This window comes from Aegilops tauschii, chromosome 7 (genome assembly GCF_002575655.3).
Source record: "Aegilops tauschii subsp. strangulata cultivar AL8/78 chromosome 7, Aet v6.0, whole genome shotgun sequence".
Lineage (NCBI taxonomy): Eukaryota > Viridiplantae > Streptophyta > Magnoliopsida > Poales > Poaceae > Aegilops > Aegilops tauschii.
The window spans coordinates 541,615,587-541,641,249 of NC_053041.3; the positions used below are offsets into that span (position 1 = coordinate 541,615,587).

Genomic DNA, 25,663 nt, shown 5'->3' on the forward strand with positions numbered 1-25,663 from the left:
AAATACTTACGCTACTATTGCTATATCACCCTTTCCTCTTCAAGGAAAACCAATGCAAGCTCAAGACGTAGCAGTCCCCACAGCGATGGTCTTGTCGGGTGCCGCCGTGGTGCTGTCTAGGTAGCCATGGAGGTTGGAGCCGGCTAAGACGGTGCCGGCGATGCCCCCCCATAGCATGAAGTTGTGGTGGTCAAGGCAGACGGAGATCGCCGGAACGACTAGTGCGGCGGGGACGGTGGCAGCCGCGAGCGAGGTGATGGTGTCGACGATGTTGGAGAGCGAAAGAGTGGCGGACGACATCGCGGCAGCGCGGAGTAGGGCGGCGCGCAGCGGCGGAGAAGGGACCTCGCGGCGGCGGCGGATGGATCGGGCGTCGGCGGCGGCGGATGGATCGGGCGGCGGCGGCGAAGGGTTCGCGCGACGGCCTGGTGGCTACTTGATACCAAGTTGAAGAGGTGGGTTTAGGGTTTTACGTGGGTGGCAAACATCCAGCCTCACGTCTCAATATATAGATGATCAGAATACAATTACATATGTATACAAATATGTGTACATGTACAATATGCTAGACCCTATTTTACACCGTGAAGTGAGGACTCGATCAGAGACGAGTTCATAGCAGCGATATCACTTGGTGTTAGCCGGATCACCAAGGTATATGCAGGCTAGAGATGGGGTGTGGGCAGCTTAAGCGGTGAAGTAGAGGCGACACTGGGATAGCAAAGGCACCCGAAAACCCGTAACTCATCATGTGAAGGTGGTGACCAAGGAAATATTGGGTCAAGAACAATGACGTCTTCTAATATAATTTAATGAAATGAATATGAAATATCATGCTACATACAAACATATTCTTGCGTATATGATGCATCCATACAGTATCGCAATGCGCAGTTCAAGGAAATTTTGATTCTTCCTTAGCACATTTAGCAAATAATACATTGTACTCTTTGTGATGCTTTTTTAGTTTATCTAAATAGATACATTTACTAGACTATATTCATGTAATATTATATTTGAATGTTAGGATTTGTTTGCTGCTGGTAGTGATACCAACTCTAGCACAGTGGAATGGGCAATGACCGAGCTTCTTCAAAACCAATCATCAATGACTAAGATTTGTGACGAGCTTGCACAAGTTATCGACGCAAGAAAAAAAATTGAAGAAGCTGACATTGCTCGGTTGCCCTATCTTCAAGCTGTCATAAAAGAGACTCTTCGACTCCACCCTCCCGCTCCACCGTTGTTGCCACGCCAAGCAAAAGTGATGGTCAAAATAGAAGGTTACACAATACCCATGGGTTCACGCTTGTTCATAAACATATGGGCAATAGGCCGAGATAAAGATGTGTGGACTGAACCTGAGAAGTTTATGCCAGAGAGGTTCTTGGGTTCAACTATTGACTTTAGGGGTATGGATTTTGAGCTCCTTCCATTTGGTGCGGGGCGTCAAATCTGCCCTGGAATAACATTGACAATTCGGATGGTGCATGTGATGCTCGCTTCGTTGTTAAACCAGTTTAGGTGGAGTCTCCCTGTTGAGATGGAACATGATGGGATTGATATGGAAGATCAGTTTGGCATTACACAGCGAAGGTCGTGCATCTTTGTATTATAGCAACACCAATTTGATCCGGTAAGAAATTTGCAACATTTTTAAGAGTGGATTAATTAGATGTTCTAATGTGTAATAATTCAACTGAATGAGCCATGTAATTTGTACCATTATTTATGTGACAACTTCCATATTCTCTCATAGTTCCAACCTTTTTTGCCTTCATTATCCACTGATTTGTTGAAAATATGCCCAAGAGGCAATCATAAATTTAATTATTTATTTCCATGTTTATAATTAATGTATAGTTTCTATACTATAATTGCTATGGTTCTTGAATGTGAGATTCAGAGCAAAACTCATAAGCATGTGTGGAAACATAAACATAATAATACGTTCCTGGCCTCGTCTGTAGGACTAGCTCATGTGTTGCAAGATGATCATGTTTTCCTAATCATAAGGCATTGTTGAAGTACTAATGATTTTGGCAACAATGAGGTCACATTGTTATCGGAACAATGGTGTTGAACGAATCCAACCGCATGATAAACTACAAGAAATACACTACAAAAAACACTTCCATGATAGTACGCGTTTCTCACAGTAGGTCACGTATTTAGTCACACATGTATATTCGTGACGATTTCATGACAGAATTAAGATAGTCATACATGTGCTATCGAGGAAGTGTTCCATGACAATGCGTTGTATCATCATGGAAGTGTCCACTTCCCTGATGATAAGTGGCGCGTCATAGAAGTGATTTCGTCAAGGCTAACCGACACATGGCAGCCACCGTAACGGGTCATTATTAAGCTACCGAGTGCCGGTTTTGGATTCGATACCAGTTAACAGCCTCGGCCAATTACGATTATCCATGTGTCAATTTGTCATTTGCCAACAAAACCATGTGTCCGCTCTACATTGCGATAGGTGTTGCACATTGAACTGACGATACCTGTTAATGAAAAGAGACGTGTGGCACGACCAAACAGTGGCTCGTTTACATAAAAAGAAAGGCCCAGTCCGCCCACAAGATTTAGGAAAAAGTTAGCGGCCCGGCCCACTAACGGCCTGCTTGCACATTGCCCGTCGGCAGTTCCGGCCCATTAACAGTCTGCTATGTATATGGGCTAGACTGCGACTCAGTGCGCTTTCTACCTGTTAGCGGCCCATGGAGGAATTGGACCGTCTTCTTCGATGCGGGCATTTTGGCCTGTTACTGGCCCATTTTAGAGTTGGGCCAATTCTAGCCCGGTTTGTCTTTCGGCCTGTTAATGAGCGACACTTCACTAGGGCCATTTATGGACCGATGTAACATTTGGCCTCTTTGTTGTGGCCATGGCGGATAGAGGTAGACGAAGGGGACACCACAATTTTCCTAGGGACAAACGCCGCGGCGCACGAACGCCTGTATCTTGGCTTTATTTCTCACAATGACTCGAACACTTACATGTAGGTACACACGCACACACGCAGCACTACCCAGGGGAGCTCTTCTGCCGGCCGGGTGCACTCCACGGTCAAGATGGAGACTACATCTTCCTTATCTCTGGTGGTGTGTTTGGTAGCCGTAGCTTGCGGCCCTGGCTTAGCTCAGCCTAGCTCATATGAGGCTGGTTGAGGAAATGCAGGCTATAATGCAGCATATGTACATTGTTTGGTTGCCCGCATCTAGTTTTGTTGCATTCGGGGATAGCTTAACGCACGGTGTTTGGTTGCCCGCATTGTCTAAACTCACACATAAGCACGGTGTTTGATTGCACACACGGTGCGAGGTGTGCTAACCGTGTACCCTATGTGGTGAGGTAACCTCACACATGATCACATCTAGCACACCAACGCCACAGCACTGCAATGACGACGAACTGCACAATGATGATTAAGTTCTTCACTGCAAGGCATGGCGCCGGCTTGGCAACTTCAACGTTGCCAACTTAAACCACACCAACTATGTGCTTTCGCACGTAGTTGGCGTAAGCTTCTTCCGCTGCCTGCCTTGTCTTAAACCCTCTATGGTTGCTGTTGCTGTAAGATGCCACTTGTTCACTGCAAGCTTCCCATGAACTGTAAACCCCTGGTGCCCTCTCGACAAACACCACATACCATTTGTCCTAGCAGTGCACAAGAGCAGCAGTTGAAGCAGCAAGAAAAAAGAACAATCAAGAAGCAAGCAATGAAGCAGAAATAGTAAGCATGCATGATCATATGGCATAGCAAGTTCTAACCTAGCACTACTTTGGTGTCATCCTACCACCACCACATCCAAAAGAGGGTGTTATCCTACCACCGCAAGTTCGTGATCACCCTGAGGATCACCGTGAGGGGTTAGTATATACCACCTCACAGAAATATACAGACCGTCAGATTGTTTTCAAGCGCTAGCTACACAAAATATACGTCATCATCGTCGTCGCCCTTGTCTCCATCACCGTCGAGGATCATGCACGCGGTAACCAGCAGCAAGCTCTAGTAGTAGTGCTTGCTCAGCCAACTCCCGAGCCACAGCACCCTGTGGGCGTCTGCCATGGCAACAAACCCAACACCTTGGGCCTTGTTGTCCAGCAGGTGGCTGAGAGCTGCCATGAGAGCGCTGAAGCCACCTTGCTCCACGACGGCGTTGTACAGGCCAAGGTGGACGTCAATGGCCTTGCTCTCCCTAATGGCGGTTGCCACCTCCTTCACTGCCTCAGTCATGCTGTTGAAGACACTGATCTCCTCCTCCATCATGCCGCCCCTCTTCCTCTTCCTATCGAGCACAGGGACATGCTCAAATGGCTTGTAAGGACCATCAAGGACTTCCTCTACGTCCGGGGTCTAGGAACTCCGGCATGGGAGAACCGAGAGGCTCACCGGAGCCCATGGCATGCTTGTCGGTTGCCAGGCCGAAGGAGAAGATGTGCTACATCTGGTTGTAGTTTTGGATGGGTGTGTTTATAAGCAGAAGGGTTGTTAGTTGCTACAAGGCAATGACAGTGTACAAAACAAGAGGACAATGAGCTAACCGCGACATGGCCGGTGTAGTGCTCTGTCTCCAGAACGATAGAGCAAGTGCTCTGATCCTAGGAGGCGCCGCTAAGGTCTCTGAGATTGGACATTTGGATCCATCGAGCTCTCGACTTCCTCAGGTGATTGTACACCTGGGTGGCGGTCACATCCTAGCCACAGAACTCGAACACCTGCTTCGCAATGGTGTTCAAGTGCACCTCCTTAAAGTCCTTGTTAGTCCTAACCTCACTAGAGATGAGCGCGCACATCTTGCCCGGCACGAACGTGGACATGAACGTCTGCCACTTCATGTTGTTCCCCCTACCATCCTTCTTGGCCTTCAGTGCAGAGGCAGTAGAATTGGCAGTTGGATCAACGAGCACAACATGCACAAAGCAAGAAGGTGAAACCTCGAAACAACTCTAAATCAGAAGGCATGTTATGATCGACGAGGGGCTGCGAGTCCTCGACATAAGAGGCGGCAAACTGGTTGTCCAACACGACAAGGTCCTGACTAAGATCTTGCGTTTGCGTGTCATGTCCTACAATCATATCACGCATACATAGTAAGCATAACACACAAAGTACCACAACATAGCAACAAGACGATCTATGAAAGTAGGAGCATACATGCCAACTATATAGGAATCCATCACCAATAGCTACCACAACATCAGAACTAGCTATGAATCCATTGTGTTTATCACAAATAGCTACTCTAGCATTGCTACAAATCCTACACAACTAGCTATGAATCCATAGTGTTCATCATTATCATACTACTCATTCTGCACAAATCCAACACAAATAGATACCACTACACCTAAATCTAGCATCTGCTCAAACATCAATGCACGAATCAACCCTACCACATGCTTGCACATCTAACCCCTACGACCACGTCCTCCCAGATCTAGCTAGAACGAACACAGAGAAAGAGGGCATCGAACTCACAGAGGCCATGGCTGCAGCTCAGGGGGGACGGGGGAATGGTCGAAGATGTTGAGGACAGGAGTCGTCACCGCCGTCGACCGTCAGCCAGTGAAGGAGCTCCGCTTACCCGGTCGTCGGTGCCGGTGCGCGCCGGCGGGAAAGATCGAAAGGGAGGAGAATGGTGGTGGAGCTTTGGGCGGTGAGAGGATGGGGGCTAAATAGGGCGGCCGAATCCACGAGAGGTGAGCCGAAATCCTCCCGCCGATTTTTCGAAGACGCGCGCGAGCTCGCGCCATCTCCCTGCTCGCGCGTGCTGCATGCCACGTTCCTCTCCCTTGCCTCGCACGAGCCTGGCTCTGGACAAAATGTTGATCTGGACGTAGCTCGTGGGCCTGGCTGTGAGCGCTTTAAAGTTCGTGCCATGTAGGCCGAACAATATATACAGGCCAGCCAAATAGCCCGTTCCAGTCCCGCGCGAGCCTGGTTGGCCCAAATACGGGTAATCAAATGCGCCCTGGCTCTCTTCTACTCCACGACACTAACCACGCCTAAATAGGCACACCCATAGCAGCAGCTTCCGAACATGCAGCCAACACTCCACGACTACTTACTTGGCCGGCAAACACTCGGCCACTACCTATGAAACAGCCAACTAACTAGCTAACTACACACATATCCATTTGATGCATGCACCTGGCTAACTTATCCATGCACTGCCAGCGCATGCAACTCTCGACAACTGTCGCTGCCTTACCCGCAGGACTCGGAGCACACATACATGCAACACACACGGACGCACGTACGTACAGTGCTCACACGCCCGTCACAGACTCTCCTGGGCGTGCACACGCCGATCGCCACAGTCACAGGCATGGCTTATTTTCAACGCTCTCCCCCTGAGCCATGACCTGCAGCAGGCCCGGCTCATCGTCGACATCGTCTTGAACACCTCCTCCCGTCGCTGTGACGTGCTGCCTGCTCGCTGTCACCGGAGCTGACACTGCTGCTCCCATTCTTTTTCGCCATTACCGCAGACTCTGACCTAGTGCGCTAACGCCGGTTGCCACCAACACAGACTTCGACCTGGCGCACTAACGCCGGTCACCACCGTGATTGCTTCTTCCTCTCCAGCGACATACGCAATTTCTTCGGCGACACACGCCAAGTCGCTTCACCGCCGGTGACATACGCCATCGCGCTCAAACGCCTGATGTTGTAGCGTCGTGTGCACGCTACACCACGGCGTGCCACGCCGCCGTGCCGTGCCATAGACTCTATAATGTATGTCATGCTGTGTACCATACCTGGTGTGTGCCTTACCATGAGTCTGGCGGGTATAAGAGTGATCTAGTAGTCGATCACTAGACAGCGGTCAAAATTATCCTGAGGTGCCTAAAGAGGACTAAGGAAATGTTTCTCGGTTATGAAGGTGATAAAGAGTTCGTCGTAAAAGGGTTATGTCGATGCAAGTTTTGACACCGAGCCGGATGACTCTGAGTTGCAAACCGGATATGTATAGTGGAGCAGTCATTTGGAATAGCTCCAAGTGAAGCATGGTAGCAGCATCTACAGTATGACATAGAGATTTGCAAAGTACACATGGATCTGAATGTTGCCGACCCGTTGACTAAAACCTCTCTCACAATCAAAACATGATCAAACCCTAGGACCCATTGGGTGTTAATCACATGGCGATGTGAACTAGATTATGGACTCTAGTGCAAGTGGGAGACTGTTGGAAATATGCCCTAAAGGCAATAATAAATTGATTATTATCATATTTCCCATTCATGATAAATGTTTATTATTCATGCTAGAATTGTATTGACCGGAACTAAACTACACATGTGAATACATAAACTACACCGTGTCCCTAGTAAGCCTCTGCTAGACTAGCTCGTTGACCAAAGATGGTTAAGGTTTCCTAACCATGGACATGAGTTGTCATTTGATAATGGGATCACATCATTAGGAGAATGATGTGATGGACAGACCCAACTGTAAGCTTAGCATCAGATCGTTTAGTTATTTGCTATAGCTTTCTTCATGTCAAGTATTTGTTCCTTCGACCATGAAATCATGCCACTCCCGGATACCGGAGGAATGCCTTGTGTGCTATCAAACGTCACTTCGTAACTAGGTGATCATAAAGGTGCTCTACAGGTATCTTCGAAGGTGTCTGTTGGGTTGCATGGATCAAGACTGGGATTTGTCACTCCGTGTGACAGAGAGATATCTTTGGGCCCTCTCGGTAATACAACATCATAAGAAGCTTCATGTGACTAATGAGTTTGGTCATGAGATCTTGTATTACGGAACGAGTAAAGATACTTGCCGGTAACGAGATTGAACTATGTACGGAGATACTGACGATCGAATCTCGGGCAAGTAACATTTCGCCGGACAAAGGGAATTGCATAGGGGATTGACTGAATCCGTGACATCATGGTTCAAAAGATAAAGATCTTCGTTGAATATATAGGGATTAATACGGGCATCCAGGTCCTGCTATTGATTATTGATCGGAGAGGAGTCCTGGTCATGTCTGCATGTTCCCGAACCCGTAGGGTCGCACGCTTAACGTTCGGTAGCACTAGGGAAGTATTTAGATATTAACAGTGGAAAGTCCGAAGGTTGTTTGGAGTCTCGGATGGGACCCAGGACATCACGAGGAGCTCTGGAATAGTCCGGACGTAAAGATTCATATATGGAAAGTTGTTATCTAGGTTCCGAAAAAAGTTCGAGTTTTTCGGTATTGTATCGGGAAGGTTCTAGAAGGTTGGATTGGGGATCACCTGCATGGGGGAGCCACATGAACGTGGGTAGTGAGTAAAGTCCCCACAACCCTAGTATAGGCACACCAAGATCCTCCCTGAAAAGGAATAATATCATATCCCGAAGGGATAAGATCATAATGCCTACAAAGGTGGGATAGCGATCGGTGGGGAAGGAAAGGAGAGATTTCCTTCCTCCCCATTTGACCAATGACCCTAGGGCCTTGGAGGGTAAGCCACCAGCCCCTCCACACCTATATAAATGTGGGGAGGTGTTGGGGGCAGCCCCCCTTCGACCCTTGCCCGCTACCTCTCCCAACTCCTCCCATGCTTCACCGGTACGCGCTTGGTAAAGCCCTGACGGAATTCCGCTGCCACCACCACCACCACGCTGTCATGTTGGTCCCGATCGCATCTACCTCCTCTCCCTAGCTTGCTGGATCAAGAAGGAGACGATGCTGCCGAGCCATACGTGTGCTAAACTTGGAGGTGACGTCCGTTCGGCACTAGATCGGATTGGATCGCGATAGGATCGTGAAGAGTACGACTACATCAATCGCGTTACAACGCTAACGCTTTTGATCTACAATGGTATGTAGACACACTCCCCTCTCGTAGCTATGTATCTCCTAGATTGGATCTTGGGTGTTTCGTAGGAATTTTTTTGATTTTCATGCAACGTTCCCCATCAAAACCTTGGTTCTTAACCGAGGAAAATACTATCTGCTACTATACTACATCAACCTTTCTCTTCAAGAACATCCCAACACCTATCACAAGAAGCAGAATAATTTCTGACGTCGTTGCCGTGGTGGCTTCACCAAACAAATACAGGTTCCTTCATACACATTTATCATGTACTTGTTTTACTTTCCTTTGCTATTTCTTTTATTTGGCTTCTCTTTTTCATCTCCTTCTAATTCTCTAAAAAAATTAAAATACCAAATACCTTGTGTGCTATCTTTGCTTGAATTGCTACCATGTCTACTCAAGAAAATACGCATGTAATTGATACTATCAAGCATACCGGGAAAACCATTTGATGCACCCATCTCAAGAAGTCCTGTAGTGTCCTCGCATTTGGAGCTCTGAGATATTCTTCTCCAAATATCTGAAGCTCAGACTTCGCAAATTTCTTCCAACTCTGTATGCAACTGCTCTTTGTCATTCCAATCCAATTATTAAAAGAATTAGCTGGACAACCATATGCATGCATGCCACCGCCGCTGCAACCTTCTTTAAAGTGCAGAGACCTTGTCGGCTAAACTTGCATTTCTTGTATGCACAATGTGCGAGAAATGATCGTCCACGGCATGAGCAATGCGCAAGAACAATTACTTGACATTCCGATGGAAGTTTTATGCCCGAACACCGAATTCTCTCCAAAATAGTCCTTCATAAACTTGTCATGACCGGCTTGCTTGTGTCGTCAGAGTATGATATTCCTAGGCACTGACTCTCCCACCCCCCGCCTTGTCTTATTGTTTGGCATTGTGTCTACACATAAAAGCAAGCCCCATATCAAGTTCGTCATCGTCATCCGACGATGAGTCGTCGAAAAACAAGCCACCAAAAGAACTTATCCGCAATGCAAGAACACATAATTTCAACAACAATTCTTCGTGCATTGGAAAAAATGGATGAGGAAATTCATCGAATACCTTGTGGGCCAGAGGAAGCAATGTCCGGTCGGGGGGCGGCCAGGGCGGCACGGCGAGGCAGACCAGACGGTTACGGTTGGGCAAGGCGCGCCAGGCACCAGGTTGTTGGCAGTGGTGATGTGGGTCGCTATCGGGTTCTCGGCTCGCCGGCTGGTATGGAGGTGACGTGAAATCTTAGCAGTTGCCCCTTGCTACTTTTAGTGAAAGGTTAATGAGAAGAGCCATCTTCTCCTAGATGGCAGGGTGGTTGGGTTGTTTACGCGATTTAAAAAAGTGTATTTACACATACCCGTTGGATATGAGAAAGAGTACTTGTTGGACGTGCTCATAAAGCATATAAGACCGCAATTGCCTAAATCGGGGGGGGGGGGGGGGGGGGGAGTGGAGTGGAATGCGGCCGGGGTTTTGGCCAGAGGTGCGGATAGGGTCCATTTTATGTGGGATCAGTGGGCCAGCGTGGGCCTAATCCAATGTGGCGGCCTTGGTCGTCCCATATCCGCGCCGAATTTGGGATGGATATGGAGAGTGCCGGTAACTCCAGGCGTTTGGGCCAGGTATGGAGATGTTGGTTTGGTGGCATTTTTCGTCCAGACAATGACCGGACAACCCGTCCGGTCGTTTGGGGCATCCGGTTGTAGATGCTCTTATCCTATCGGGGGAGGCAAGGAAGAAGGAGTGTGGACGTGCTGAACCCATGGACATATGAACCCACTTTTAAAAAAAATGCATTTTAAACATTTTTAAAATGTCAAAAAAATTCAAAAAGAAATTCACGCATACATCTTCGCAATATGTGTGTGCGGCACGAATTTTATGACAAAAAGTCTCTATTGGTTTTGCCTCCCTAAACGGGACAGATTTTAGTGCTTCTAAATAGCGTTTCACGACATATTTATTTTGTGTTTTCAACATAGGCCATAGAAAAAGTTATTTTTCGATGAAATTTTCTGCATGTACATAGAATGCGAAGATGTATGCGTGGGACTTTTCTCAAAAAATGATTGCATTTAACAATTAAGTTTTCTAAAGTGCGTTCATATGCCTATGGTAAGATGATTCATCCATTGCACTTCTCAAGGAAGAAGGCGGAAAAGACTTTTGCGTGCGTGCGGGCATCACAAATTCAACGCAAGAGCGCCGGCTTGCACCTGCAGTTGCACCACCAGCCGCAGCTAGAGCCGGTGCGAGGTGTGAACCGCCGGAATGGTCAAAGTGGGTGACTGCTCTACAGGCTGCGCAGCACAGGAGTCCCATCCAGATGCAGCTGGCTCCCATCCCATCCTATCTTACTCCCAGCTAACGCAACATCATTTGGCCACGGCAGGCAGTCGGCGGCACCACAGAATTAACAATCCACTTTTATGCATGCCAAGCTCGCAAGATCCAAAGGCCAAGCAAGGAGGTGGTGGCACGTAATATCCAGAGGTCCAAGGATGATGTATTTTTCTCTCTCCCGTACGTTATGGTCATAGATTCAGATCCGTGCATCGGGAGGAGTACGTGTACGTTCGTACCTGTTCAAAGCTTCAAATGTGGACTTTGCCACGCTCCAGCAAAATCTTCCAGCCGCCAACAATGTGATCTCATCTGATGGCGGCTTTCCAAACGAAAACAAGGAGGCGTCAAGATAGAGCAAATCGTATCCGCTGTTTGTCGTGCTACACTGGATAAGTGGTACTCTCTTCGTCTGAAAATACTTGTCATCAAAATGAATAAAAAAAGATGTATCTAGACGTTTGATGACAAGTATTTCTAGACGGAGGAAGTATGTCATGCATGATATCTATGGCCACCGAGTACTCCCTCCGTTTCAAAATATTTCTATGTGATTTTAATTCAGACAAAATAGTTACTACTCCCTCCATTCCCAAATATAAGTCTTTTTAAAGGTTTCAACAAGTGACTGTATACGGAGCAAAATGAGTGAACCTACACTCAAAAATATGTCTACATGCATTCGTATGTTGTCCATTTGAAATGTTAAAAAAAATTATATTTAGGAACGAAGGAGTAATGTGTTAATTGTTCTTAAATTGGCTCGCCGGAAGATGTTGTGCTCGTTCCATCCTACTTTGACTTTTGGGCACCACCAACCAACACGTCGGCTGCAGGTTTTCCTCCATGCTAAATCCCATCTAGATTTGGCCTTCACCACCAACCAACACGTCGGCTGCAGGTTTTCCTCCATGCTAAATCCCACCTAGATTTGGCCTTCATTCCTCCCTCGGACTATACCAAGATGGAGCAGCATAAATAGCGTCGCGTTTGCGTGACTGACTAGCTAGCAGTTTTACCAGAGACGCCTGTCCAGTGCCGCCGGCCGAGGTGCACAAGGGAAAGGAAGCAATAATGGTGGCCGTGGCGGTGCTTGCGCCGTGGCTAGCATGGCTCGTCGTCTCCTTGCTCTCTGTCTACCTCCTCAACCTCCTCACCCATGCGCGCTCCGGCCTCCCGCCGGGCCCGCGCCCGCTGCCACTCATAGGCAGCCTCCACCTCCTCGGCGACAGGCCGCACCGCTCCCTCGCACGCCTGGCCAGGACCCACGGCGCCCCGCTCATGTCCCTCCGGCTCGGCTCGGTCACCACGGAGGTCGCCTCATCCCCCGCCATGGCCCGTGAATTCCTGCAGAGGCACGACGCCGCGTTCGCCACCCGGTCCGTGCCCGACGCCACCGGCATGCATGCTGCCGGCTCCGTCCCCTGGCTGCCCCCCCCCCCCCCCCCCCCCCCCCCCCCCGCGTCGCGGTGGCGCGCGCTGCGCAAGATGATGGCCACGGAGCTCTTCACGCCGCACCGCCTCCGGAGCGAGAAGGTGGGCGAGCTCATGGACCACGTCGCGCGGCTGGCGCGCGACGGCAAGCCGGTGAACGTGGGGCGCGTGGCCTTCACGACCAGCCTCAACCTGCTCTCCCGCACCATCTTCTCCCACGACCTGACGAACCTCGACGACGACAACCGCTCCGGAGAGTTCCAGGAGGTGGTGACGGGAATCATGGACGAGGCCGTGGGGACCCCGAACGTGTCTGACTTCTTCCCGATGCTCGCCCCAGCCGACCTGCAGGGCACGCGCCGGCGGCTGGCAAGGCTATTCGCTCGGCTGCACGTGGTGTTCGACGCTGAGGTGGAGCATAGGCTGCGCACTCGCGACGCCGCCATTTGCTTCTATTGATAGTAATAGCTTTTCAAGTTTGCTACAGAAAAATATGAACGCTGGTAAATTCAAAAGCTCATATTTCTGCCACTAAAATTCCTATAGAGTAGTCTCTGCTTAGGAATTTTGTAGGAAATATGGCATTTATTTCTGCCACTAAAATTCCTATAGAGTAATCTCTGCTTAGGAATTTTGTAGGAAATATGGCATCTATTCATGAGACACAGGAGACACAGGACGAGGCGTTGACCCGTTGGTTGGGCAGCTGGGGTTGCTGCCGGCCCACCCGAGTTCGAGTCCCGGCTCGTGATGCTTGCGGAGTTTCTCCTATAAAAAAATGCCAACGAGGGTTAGCCCTTGGGTTGGTCCACTCTTGTTGCCACGCTAACCTGAGGCAACACTAAAAATAGCAGGCTACACAATACCGAAAGGTTCACGCATTTTCATAAACGTATGGGCGATAGGTCGAGATAAAGATGTATGGGATGAACCTGATAAATTTATGCCGGAAAGGTACCTGGGTTCCACAGTTGACTTTAGAGGTGCGGATTTTGAGCTCCTTCCATTTGGTGTCGGACGTCGGATCTGCCCAGGGATGACATTGGCAACTAGGATGGTGCATTTGATGCTCGCTTCATTGTTACATCAGTTTAAGTGGAGTCTCCCTATTGAGCTGGAAAGAGATGGGATTGACATGGAAGATAAGTTTGGCCTCACACTTACTAAAGTCGTTCCCCTTCGTATAGTAGCAACACCAGTTTGAATTGACCGAATTTGTATGAGTGCTTTAGGTGTTGTTAATATGTAATAACTCAAATGTGTCATGTGTCGAATTTATACCATTATTTATGTGACAATGATATTGAATGTTCTAGAAAACTCGACTTCCTAGCCATTCACAAGCTGAACTATGTTGTTTTATTGAAATGTTGTTCCTACAAAGATATTCATACATGCCATTCTTTCCACCCAAATTATTTCTGAGGTTTGTGCAAAACCACGGTTGCAGAAAATCACTGTATGGAAAATACAAATATATTCATACATATCATTCTAGCCACCCAAATTAACTTGAGGTTTGTGCAAAACCTTGGTTGCACAAAATCCACATATAACAAATACAACATATCTGCCAACCACGGTGGATAGTGGATGGTTTGTATTAGATAATAAAAATGGTTAACTTAAATTGGCAATATTGGTTTTACACCTTAAGCACCTTTTTGGAAGAATAATAACAGCTATCGGAGGAAGGCAACATAATTGTATATTTTCACATTTGGGATGTTTATATCGCTCAAAGATTCTAAAATTTCACACTTCATAATTTTTCACCATGAGAATGATACTTTCCACCGGTCAGAAAACTTTTGTTATCTGGATATTTCGCATTCAAATCTCTTGCACATCCCAGAGTTCATAATCTAGCATAACCCAAATATTTCAACATTTCAATCCTTGCGTACCTTTATTATTCGTTATTTGTCACCAGGAAAATCAATAAGCACAAATTTCAAAATTTTGATGATCATATCACATACTCCCTCCGTCCGAAAAAGTTTGTCCCAAACTTATCCCTCAAATAGATGTATCTAGCACTAAAATCATTAGCTTTTTCGGATAAGCTTGGGACAAGCTTTTTCGGATGGAGGGAGTACTTAAAATCCCACGGTGGTAAACTAAAATCATTGGCAAGCCAATTTTTGGGTAATGACCATATGAACAAAATTTCCGCATTTTCGTGTGCACAGAACAAGCAAAGCACATTGGAGATCTAACATGGTTGGAACAAATTACAGATATTTGACTAAGAAAATAAACAAACAATCAAATTTCAGTTCCACATCATAATGAACTAAGCGGCAACTAGACTATAGTATATTTGGATAGTGATACTGGCGTCAAGATAATGATAAACTAGGCGGTCTACTAGACTACAGTGTGTTTGGATGGAATGGTGATGTCAAGATAATAATAAATTAAGCCATCAACTAGCCTTATAATACTGTTTTGGATGGTGACAGGATGAGTACACAATGCTAGATATGTTTGGAGTACATAACTAGATATGTTTTCACCTCTGTATATGTACTCAAATTCTCTATAATACTAAGCTCCCTAGTTTTTAAGGCCCCATAATCAATTGAGGTCTCCAATTAAAATTGGGTCACTTATTTTTGACCGGGTCAACAATTTCTCAAAGCTCTCTCACTCTATTTTTTTTATACTATACACTATGCTTCTTAATTTGTAAGGCCTCACATATAATTGAGGTCTTCAAACTAGAATTTGGGTCACCCAATTTTAACCGGGTCAATAATTTCTCAAGGAGCTCTCCCATTTAATTCTTTTAGTTCAGTATGTTCCCTAATTTTGAAGCAAGATATTTAATTATGGACATGATTTACAATTTTGATCAGTCCAACAATTTCTCAAATCAATCAACAATCGGCCTATAAAAACATATTAATTCCGCGCACCGTCCCACCACGTAGAAAAAAGTGTCACCATATGATACAAGCAATCATCAACGCAGAAATTTTCCTACTTAAATCTGGGTTGACTAACGGTATATACAGTGTCATACCATGAAAGGCACACCAAATCAATGCCATATAAAAAAAATACTCCATCATCTCCCCCACCCGCCAAACTAAGTATTCCATCAGTCCCAAATACAATGGGGTATTAGTTTTTTTTAATTAAATTTCTTTACCTTTCATCAAGTTCGAAGCAAAAATATTGACATCCATAATATTAAAAAACAATATAGAAATTCATTTGATGAAATCTAATGATGCCGATTGATATTATGGATTTTGATATATTTCTCTACAAATTTTATCAAACTTAAAAATTTTACAATAAAAAAAGTAATACACCTTATATTTTGAAACATAATGAGTAATTCTTTTAAGAAACCCAACAACACCAACGGTGCAACAAAGCGTCATGAATAGATGGACGAAGCTTCCTGACATACTGTAGGGTGCCATTGGCCCACTGCATGTGGACTCTGCAATACGTTAGGGGATCCTTGTCTTGTACAGATGCACCAGCTGTCATCGACCTAGATATGCATGGCTGGTACAGATGCAGAGGCTACAATGCGGGTATTTCCCCGCCATCCATTATTCCATTGGTTTTGGCCTACCAGGCTACCACTAAACCTGAAGGCTTGTTGATTCGTACTGCAATGGTTAGGTATTATCTCTGACAAGTATTTCCGGATGGAGGGATTACTACTTATTTTTTCATGCAAAAAAGGAAAAGAAAAAGATACTACTAATCTTCTTTTCCGAATAAAATTTGTTGATCAGACATATCATGTTCCCTTGTTCGTGGCAATGGTAAAAATTTCATAGTTCCTGTTTCCTGACAATGCGGCGATGCATCTTCCTTGTCCCTGTAAGGAGGCGATTTGTAGATTGGCGTGGTAACATGTGCATCAGTTTTTCTCTCAATATTGCGACCGTGCGTTGCTAACGTCTCCGCGGGGCACAAATTCGATGTGTTTTAGCATCCGCACTGGAGGTTTCCTGACGGCGTGGTCCGATGATTCAATGTCCCCACTTGGTGCAAAGCATTTAGAGTGCTCGACATGGCCCATGGTGTAGTATGCAACAATAGATTTGACGATTCAACTTTTGCTTGATGCATATGTTTTCGAAGATGCCCCGTGTAATTGGCCTAAATTAGCTTTGTATGGGCGCCCTGGTCTCTAAGTGGCATGGAATCGGTGGCGATGGCGGATGTCCCTGAGCATTGCTCGGCGACATGTGTGTTTCTTGCTGCGTGGTGGGGTCTACGTCGGGACTGTGCGTCTGCGTGGTTGTGCGATGATGCTGGTGGTCTTCGGCTATGTGGTGCTCTTTGACGACCTCAAGTTTCAGGGGTAAAAACTCTGATGTCCAAGCTTCATCAGTTGAACTTGGTAGTATCGTCATTTACACAATGTTCTCTTGTTAAAGGAATTGCATGAAGTCTAGTCAGAGAAGTCAAGGTAAAAACCCATGTTTAGACTTAGTGCTTGGGTCTAGCGACGGTGGCCCTTGCGCGCTATTCTGTTTCTGGAGGCTTTTGTGGAGCATCAATACCGAGCTAAACTATGGGGTAGCTGTTTTTCTGTTCTGTGCACCTGCACCATGGTGCCCGCTGCAACAAAATTTCAAGGATCCGTAGTGAACATATACAAGTTTCCACAGATTTTTTTTGGAAGTTCTAAATATGTTTTCTTTTCAAAGGGGACCATAACTTCGCGCTCAACAATATGCTTTATCTCAAGTTTGACCAAAATTATGTTAAAGAATATCAACATCTACAATACTAATAATACTGATTGGTATTGTGAATGTTGGTAATTTTTTCTACTTCCTCCATCTCAAAATAAGTGTCTCTACTTTGTACTAACTTTAGTACAAAGTTGTACCAAAATTCAGACACTTATTTTAGAATGAAGGGAGTACAAGTTTGGTCAAATCGTGATACTTTACCTTCATGCAAAACATATATACAGATTAAAAGGGACCGGAAGGAATGCTCTGAGATTACTCGCCAAGTTAGAAAAGAAATATCCTAGAAAGTTGAAGTAATAAGCCCAGATTGAAAAGATGGGATCAACTAGCTCCTGGAAACTGGCGGATTAGTGGGCCGGCCGTACTGTTGGCACTAGAAACTCCAAATTATCAGCGATATATGATGTCGTTTCAGTAGTAGCTATGGCTCTGAACGATGGACTGCTTCTTGCTGATTCAATTGGTTAAAATAGATTGAGGAGGTCCAGCTGCAGTGCTTAACGATTGTTATTTCATGACTTCAGATTTTGCCAAAGTGGTTTTTGAACATGAGTTTCATGTGGCGAACTCTATTGCTCATGAACTGGCCCAGCTACATAGCTAGCAAAGTTCATGAAGGTAGTTCCTGGTTTGTAGTTTCACCTCCCTCAATTCTATCTCTTACCGTGGATCATATTAGGAATTATGACCATGATTATATACCACTCCTTATTAAAGAAAAGAAAAACTATATATAAATACAATGACTTCTCTATTTTTTTTAGAATGACTTGTCCTAAAACTATGCAGTATTTACAGTGACCATTGGAAAAAGATGACTCCTAATAATATACGAGTATTTACAATGACTCGGAAAAAAAATGACTGCTACTCTCGGAAAAAAATGAGTACGTTATGAAAACAAAAAGCTGTAACCTAAAACGCCTAGATCGAAAAGATCGAATCAACAAGATCTGAGACCGCCGTCTTCCGTCGTTTCGCCCGTCGACTAAGTTTTTTTACCGGAGCGGGGAGCTACCGGCGAAGAATCCACCACACATAATTGCTTTGAAATTCGCGGCCACTGTTCACGTATAAGTAAGCCAATCTCTTTCACACTTCAATACGTGAGAATACAAACCTGCTCTGGACCCCTATGCATGCCATGCAGCTTTTGTCAGGAATCTACATGTGGATAGTAGTACCGCGATTAAACATTCACAAGTCTCTCTCCCAAGGAAAGACTAGTATTAAATTTGATAGCCAAAATTTTGGAGATTGCTATATTTTAAATAATAAATTTAATTGCTGATATTTTTATATATTTGAATTGCTCGAGGCAAGACCTTTAAAATAAGATCAAAATTGGATACATTTCGACTAATTTTATTTCACAGATTCGAAATAACATATTTTACTCAACTAAAAAAAACTATTTCACCTATCTTGAACAAGAGAACTGATTTCACTCATTTTGAAAATATATATTTCACTCATTTCAATAAACGATTTCACTTATATTATTTACAAAAGATAGGTTTCACACATTTTTCAAAACACATTACACTCACTCAATTGAAATAATATATTTTGCTCATTTTCAAAAAAACTGATTTCACATTTCCGTTACATTCAAAATCCAATTTCACTCAGTTCCAAAAAATGATTTCCCTAAAAATTTAATAAGTTCAATGAAATAACTTTCACATGTCGACAAATGTAAGTTTCACATTTTGTAAACAACAATTTGACATCTTTTCACACACCGCAATAACATATTTTCACACTCATTTCCACTCATTTTAGAAAACGGATTTCGCTCATTTGAAAGAACATATTTCACTCAAATTTTAACCATATTTCACTCATTCGAAACAACCAAATTTACTTATTTCAAATGATTTCACTCATTTCAAAAACATATTTCACTAATTTCAATGAAAAGTTACGTTATAATAACACAAAAAATATCCAATTTCACTATGTTCCAAAAAATGATTTCCCTGAAATTCAAATAAGTTTGAAATATGTTTCATAATTGAAAAAACACCATTTCATATATTTGAAATATTCAATTTCACGCATTGAAACAATCAAATTCACATGTTTGAAAGAACACGTTTCACATATTTTTACTCATTTCGAATAACAAATTTCGCCCGGTATATGCGTGAAATTAGACGTAAAATTTAAATGTGTTTGAAATCTGTCCAATATTGATCTTGTTCTATAGATCTTAGTGTCACGAGTTCAAATAGATAAAATATTTCAAAAACGAAATCACTATTTAAAAGATATAAACGATTGGAAATGTCAAAGAGAAAATAAAAGCCACGAAATTTACTGGATGTGAGATTAGACAGATGGGTCGCTTTCATGCATTGGAGTGGGTGTCTCTTGCATGCATGCATGGGTGGGACCTACACATGATTTGACCTAATGGTGGATACAGACATGAAAAGTTAAATGATGTGGCCCACCAAACAACACAAATCTTAAACTACATCAACGATGGATGCTTGACCGGTACCTCCCTCCACCGGTAAAAAGAGGTTTGCGCTTTGCCCGTTGCGACGTGGAGTTGTGATCGGGTTCCATCTGATTGACGTGTGAGAGAGACCAACACGGGGAGGTAGAACTCATTGGTGCAAGTCGGTTCGACCTCTGTGATCTGATCCTGCGGCTGAGACGCACGCTGACAACTTTGAGGTGCATTCGATTCAGATCGCACGGTCGAGACAAGCACGATGACAACTGCGGCTGGAGTCTCGCCATCCACCACGTAGTATAGGAAACTTGCAGCCGGGAAAAACCCAAACGCTGTCTAACGAGTACGCGCGATCTAGCACTCTCGAGCGGCCGAACGCCAGCCGTCCGTCACGCGACACGATCCTGCCACGTGGTGGACAGATCCGACACGGGAGGGGGAGAGAGCGGTGGCGTTTTGTCGTGTTTTACGTTTCCAACCCGCCTGTCGTCTCGCACGCATTCGCTCCTCACACCCACCTCCTCAGCAGCAGGGGAGAGAAATCCCTAGGTCGTCGGCGACCGCAGCCGGCGAGAGAACAAACGGGGGCGACAAATCACGGGGGCAGCCCGCACAGGCGAGGAGGTACACCACATCGCTCCGCGCGGAGGCGAAGCACCACCAGTTTCGATTGAGAGGGCGACCGCGCGGCCAGTGAAGGGGACGGAGAAGGTACAGGCGGACAAATCGGCGACGCGAAGACGACGAGGGCGCGGCGAGCTGCTTCATCCCCGTGGGAAGAGAGTACGTAAGTCACTCGCCCTAGTCCTCCATTTCCCCCCAATTTTTGCGAACTAGGGGGGAGGCAGGGGGAGGTGTTTCGCAGACACGGCTACATGGATGAGCGGGGGGAGGGGGAGGACGGGGACGGCGGGGATGCCGGCAGAGGAGTAAGGAGACGGGGAATCGATGCCCCGGCAAGCCCGTGCGCAGAATACCAACCAAAACCGATTTTCGATTTTGATATCAAACAGTAGCAAGCAGAGAGGAATTTTCTCGCGTGATTTTTTGTGTAGGGCATCGCAAGCAAGGAATCGATCCCAGGTGCTTTGTACGCTGTAGGTTTGTTTTCCACCAATAGGTAGGCAAATGTCAGGTTACAGTGGGCAATTGTTTGCAGATTTTGCGTGCAAATCTGTAGCAATTCACAGGCAAGTTTAGTTTTACAGGCAATGTTTCTCACTTCACTTTTTACAGCGTAGTGTTTCCAGGTTTTTCCTACCCCATCCCTGATGACCCCAAGCACTTTTTTGTAGGCAATGTTAGCACCTACAGTGGGCACTTTTGTAGCATATTGTTTCCTCCAGAATTAGGCAATGCTACTACTTACAGTCGTCAATTTAGTGCCAAGCCGGGCAATGTGGCTCTGTTTTGCGGTTCATGTTCAGCATGTTGTGGGGCAAGTTTACAGTGGGCATGTTTCTTTGTCGCAGTGGATCCCTTTTTCGAGCTGATGCACCAGAGACTATTTACAGTGGGCAAGTTTCTTTATCGCGGTTGATGTTAAGTAGGTTATGGCAAGCCGGGAACGGAGATATTAACGTGGCTCTTCCCGCACGGCACAAACGAGAGAAGGGAGGTGGTATGGAGAGTGGATATAACGTTGCCACAAATATACATACATGTTTTAGTGGATTCTTTTTCCGGAACTGAATTTTCTTTTGCGGATGCAGGTTTGCTTTTTTTTTTTTTATGTATGTACATGCAGGCTTTTTGAGTTAAGAATTTTGCTCTGAACGTACTATATTTCTTCAGAGTCTCGTTTACTGCTCCCTGAAATGTTAGCATTTTTTGGCACAATGCTTGAGCAGATAGCAAGCACTGCATAGTCTCTGGAGCCAAATTACTGCTCCATTTTTGAGCAGATAGCAGAGTGCATCTTTTATACATGTCGATTACTTATGTATATTGCATGTGCTTTTGTTAGATTTTTCCCTGTGGAAATAAATGAGAAACTGGTTCAGTGTAGAAGTCATGAAATAATCCATTCTTTTTTGCTTCTCTGCAGGCAACAGAAATAGTGAAAACTAGCCAAGGACAACTTTCCCACCATCCCTGGCATGGCAGTTTTTAAGATGGAGGACTCCCCAGATCAATACGATGGCAAGCTACTGACTACACATTTTTTGGTTTTCTTTATTTTTTTCACAACATTATTACATGCCTTAGGTAGAGAATCAGGCAAAAAAACCTGCAAACTAGATCAGCACGGAATTTATTCAGAACCCGTCCTATTCAGAATTATGCAATCTCACACATTTTTTAATGTTAAACGATCCTGGAACCTATCCTGTGCAGAATCAGGCAATCCCACCCATTCAATCCAAAGTCGCCTTAAACTATATACACTTTTGAAACCGCCTAACCCATCCAACCAACTCGCACCACAACCGATGCTAGGTCACCTAACCCACCAATTTTTCTCGCCTACAACAACACACACCCTACAAAATCGGCTAAGCCGACCATCCAACTAGCGCACCCTTCAGGTGCTATGGCGCCTAGCCATCAAACCTTATCGTCTACAACACCACACACCTTTTACGCAAAACTGCCTAAGCCTGTCCAACCAACTCGTCCACCCCCTGACACTATGTCGCATAGCCCATCGACCCTAATCGCCTACATACACGACACACTTTTTTTGCAAAACCTTCTAACCCCGTCCAACCAACTTGCCCACCCCTTCGTGCTAGGTCGCCTAGCCCATCGACCCTAATTGCCTACAACACCACACAACCATTTTGCAAAACCGCCTAAGCCCGTCCAACCAACTCGCCCACCCCCGACGCTATGTCGCCTAGCCCATCGACCATAATCGCCTACAAACACCACAACACCTTTTTGCAAAATCGCCTAATCCCGTCCAACCAACTCGCCCACCCCTCTCGGTGCTATGTCGCCTAGCCCATCGACCATAATCGCTTACCACACCACACCCCTCTATTTTTTGCAGAAATTGCCTAAGCCCGTCCAGCCAATTCGCCCACCCCCGGTGCTATGTCGCCCATCGACCATAATCGCCTACAACACCACACCCCTCTATTTTTTGCAGAAATCGCCTTAGCTCGTCCAACCATGCGACTCCGGTCGTTGTGCTTGTGACACATCAAAGCGGAGGCATCATCGGGGTGCCTTGCCGGACGAAATATTTGTGTAATATAATGCCGCGAGAGTGATTCTTAAAATCTTCGTCTTATTCAATGAAAATGACAAGCCTTTGGACTTGTTTCAACATAATATGGACCCGAATGGAGTGAAATGTTTAATATGTGCATACCATTTCTGGATTGAGAGATCTATTTATTGATGGTTGGTTTTTAAAGATGTCTTATAAAGTTGTGAAATTCTACGAGAAAAGGCTTGTGAGTGGAATTAATGAGGACGGTGCTTGTGAAGTTTCCTCCATAGCTCTTTTGCAATCAATCATTCGTCTGTTATTATGGGTAAATGGTCGTCCAAATCCGAAATACACAACAGATTATAGGTTGAATATATCTGTGTCTTACAATCTATTTCTTTCATATTTTCAGTTGTTCCATTGTATGCATGCACATTGGAAGGCAGAAAGTAATGTTGGCTGGTCGCCAGAGAAGTAAAAAGGCCAACATCTTGAGCTGTATGGAGCATGGTTGTTTTCTTGAAGTTTCTGATGGATTGTATACCATTGACTGAGAGGAATCGTTCATTCATGAGAATGGGACAAGAGCATTGCTAGATGGAATTCGGCTGAGTGTAAGTACACATGAGAGGTGTGTTTTCATTGATAGAGGAAGGGTGAGAGCATGACACTTGTACAGGAAAAAGAAAGAAATGGAAACCAAAATTTTAAAGTAAAGAGAAGAATGCTATGATCTCATGATAAGATGTCGGTCACCAGCGAGCACCCACATGAGCAAACCTATAATAGGTCCTAAGACACATAATATGTGATTAAGGGGCATAATTGGATTATGAGTTTGGACCAGAGATACTTCCTAAAGTATATGCATTGTAGCCCAGGCAACAAGTATGAGTTGTCACACCTTTCTATGTATCTCATGGTTTTGTGGCTTATGCCTTCCTAAAGTATATGCAAAAGAACAGGAATCACCGGCGACAAAGAGAAACGTAGATTGGAAGGATCTAACCTGTGGACACACGACCACTCATGAATGAATACCTTTTCAACGTGGACCCATCAAAGACAAACGACAATTGAATCCCATGAGATCCATTGAAGACAAACCTCCACATGCCATCCGACGATGTTAGAAGCACCGCCAGAATAGGGGCTCCGGGAATATATTTTTTCTACAGCTTATTGAATTAATTTGATGGATTTTCTCATTTCACCAACATACTAAATAGCGAGCTAACGAATCCCCTCTTTTTGCCATCGGAATTTCCAATCACACTGGTTGTAAGAATCATAAGGATCTACTTTATGAAGATTCCATTGTATTCCAGAAGCTCGTAACATCGGTCCCAATAAGCCCCAATTTACTGCTTCTTCTCCGCTAATAAAACCTAGAGGTACTCGTAATTGTATGCTTAGAAAAAGAAATATCTGCGTCAATACAACAACGTATTAGTCTTGCTGGCCCCCGGGCCTGCTTCAAGCTATAGCAGATGGGACTAACCTATTTTTTAAAGAAGATATTCTGCCATTCCGAGGAGATATTTCTTTGTTTAGCATTGGACCCTCAACAACAGTCACATCAGTAGGCGGAGAGAACCTTATTCCATTTTCAGAGAGCTGCCTCGTCCTTGCCTCTCCGAGTAGGATACAAACCCTAATAAAACTAAAAAAACATGAAAAAACGAAGCCCTCCCATTGGCACGAGCGGGGATCCACCGCGCCTCCATGGCCCTAAGGCCACAGAGGACGCCGCAGACCGGTGGCGGCTCCTATGGGAGGCATAAGAAACCCGAGCTCCGGTGGCGGCTACGTTTAGGAGGTGGCCAGGTTGTGTGCGTATTTCGGCGTACGAGAATGACGGGAATATCTTAAGCACATCAAATAGATCTTAGTTTGTAACATATTCTTAGTTGAATCATTATCTATACGTATACAAAATTTAAATACATTTTTTAATCAAAATATATTGCAGGTGAAGTGGATTTCAATTGCTTTTCAATGGTTGCGGGCTATGTTTTCCTATACATGCACAAAATTACATGCATTATATTTATATATGTAAGTAGGAAAATTTGAAAGGCCCGTGGCAACGCACGGGCGTTCTACTAGTATGATCTAGGTATTGAGTACTCTATCACGTGCATACATTTTTTTTATTGATATCTAACATATTTTATGTTTTGATTATTATTTTCATCTCTCTGTGTGCTATCCTTGGTTTATTCTATTTTCGTGGGTTCCAACTTTGTTGTGTCCTTTGTATAGTGGATCACCTAATCATTAACAAATATCCGTGAATTTGGCATGAATATGACATAAATATGCTTCCTATTTGGATACCATATAGTGAGATATCACCCTTTTCATGCTTCCTATTATTTCCAAAAATAATACTACTACACATGCTTCTTTGGTCTAGAAAGTTTGCTTCCATAGTTCAACCTTTTTTTCCGGTAAATTTGGTATGTAGGTGACACAAACATGCATCCCCATGTTGACATCACTCTTAATTAATTTCCATGTTTAATCTGTATGCTTCAAACTACAATGAGTATATTGATATAATACATTTTCATTCTTCATAATGATGGGGTTTCGAATATGTGATGCAATTGATTAAAAGCAAACTTTTCTAGGGAATTGACAGCAAACTTGATCATACAATACATGGATTCATGTG

The 25,663-nt window shown here is 44.9% G+C and overlaps 1 protein-coding gene, 1 long non-coding RNA gene and 1 pseudogene across 2 annotated transcripts; all 3 read left to right on the plus strand.

Moving 5' to 3' along the window:
- The first annotated feature begins 386 nt into the window (after positions 1-386).
- On the plus strand, positions 387-1,739 carry LOC123494725 (geraniol 8-hydroxylase-like; annotated as a pseudogene).
- A 10,426-nt stretch (positions 1,740-12,165) lies between these two features.
- Positions 12,166-14,112, plus strand: LOC109778606 (geraniol 8-hydroxylase-like). The gene has a single exon (XM_073502895.1). The coding sequence runs from the start codon at positions 12,261-12,263 to the stop codon at positions 13,077-13,079; it is 819 nt and encodes a 272-aa protein (XP_073358996.1). The 5' UTR covers positions 12,166-12,260; the 3' UTR covers positions 13,080-14,112.
- Positions 14,113-20,308: 6,196 nt separating this feature from the next.
- Positions 20,309-23,947, plus strand: LOC109778608 (uncharacterized). The gene is made up of 3 exons (XR_002236603.4): positions 20,309-20,610; positions 21,871-23,308; positions 23,396-23,947. It is a non-coding gene; the product is annotated as an uncharacterized lncRNA (long non-coding RNA).
- The last annotated feature ends 1,716 nt before the right edge of the window (positions 23,948-25,663 follow it).

Excerpts from the sequence above, each read along its gene's own strand:
- LOC109778606 (XM_073502895.1), top strand. The coding sequence starts at position 12,261 with ATGGTGGCCGTGGCGGTGCTTGCGCCGTGGCTAGCATGGCTCGTCGTC.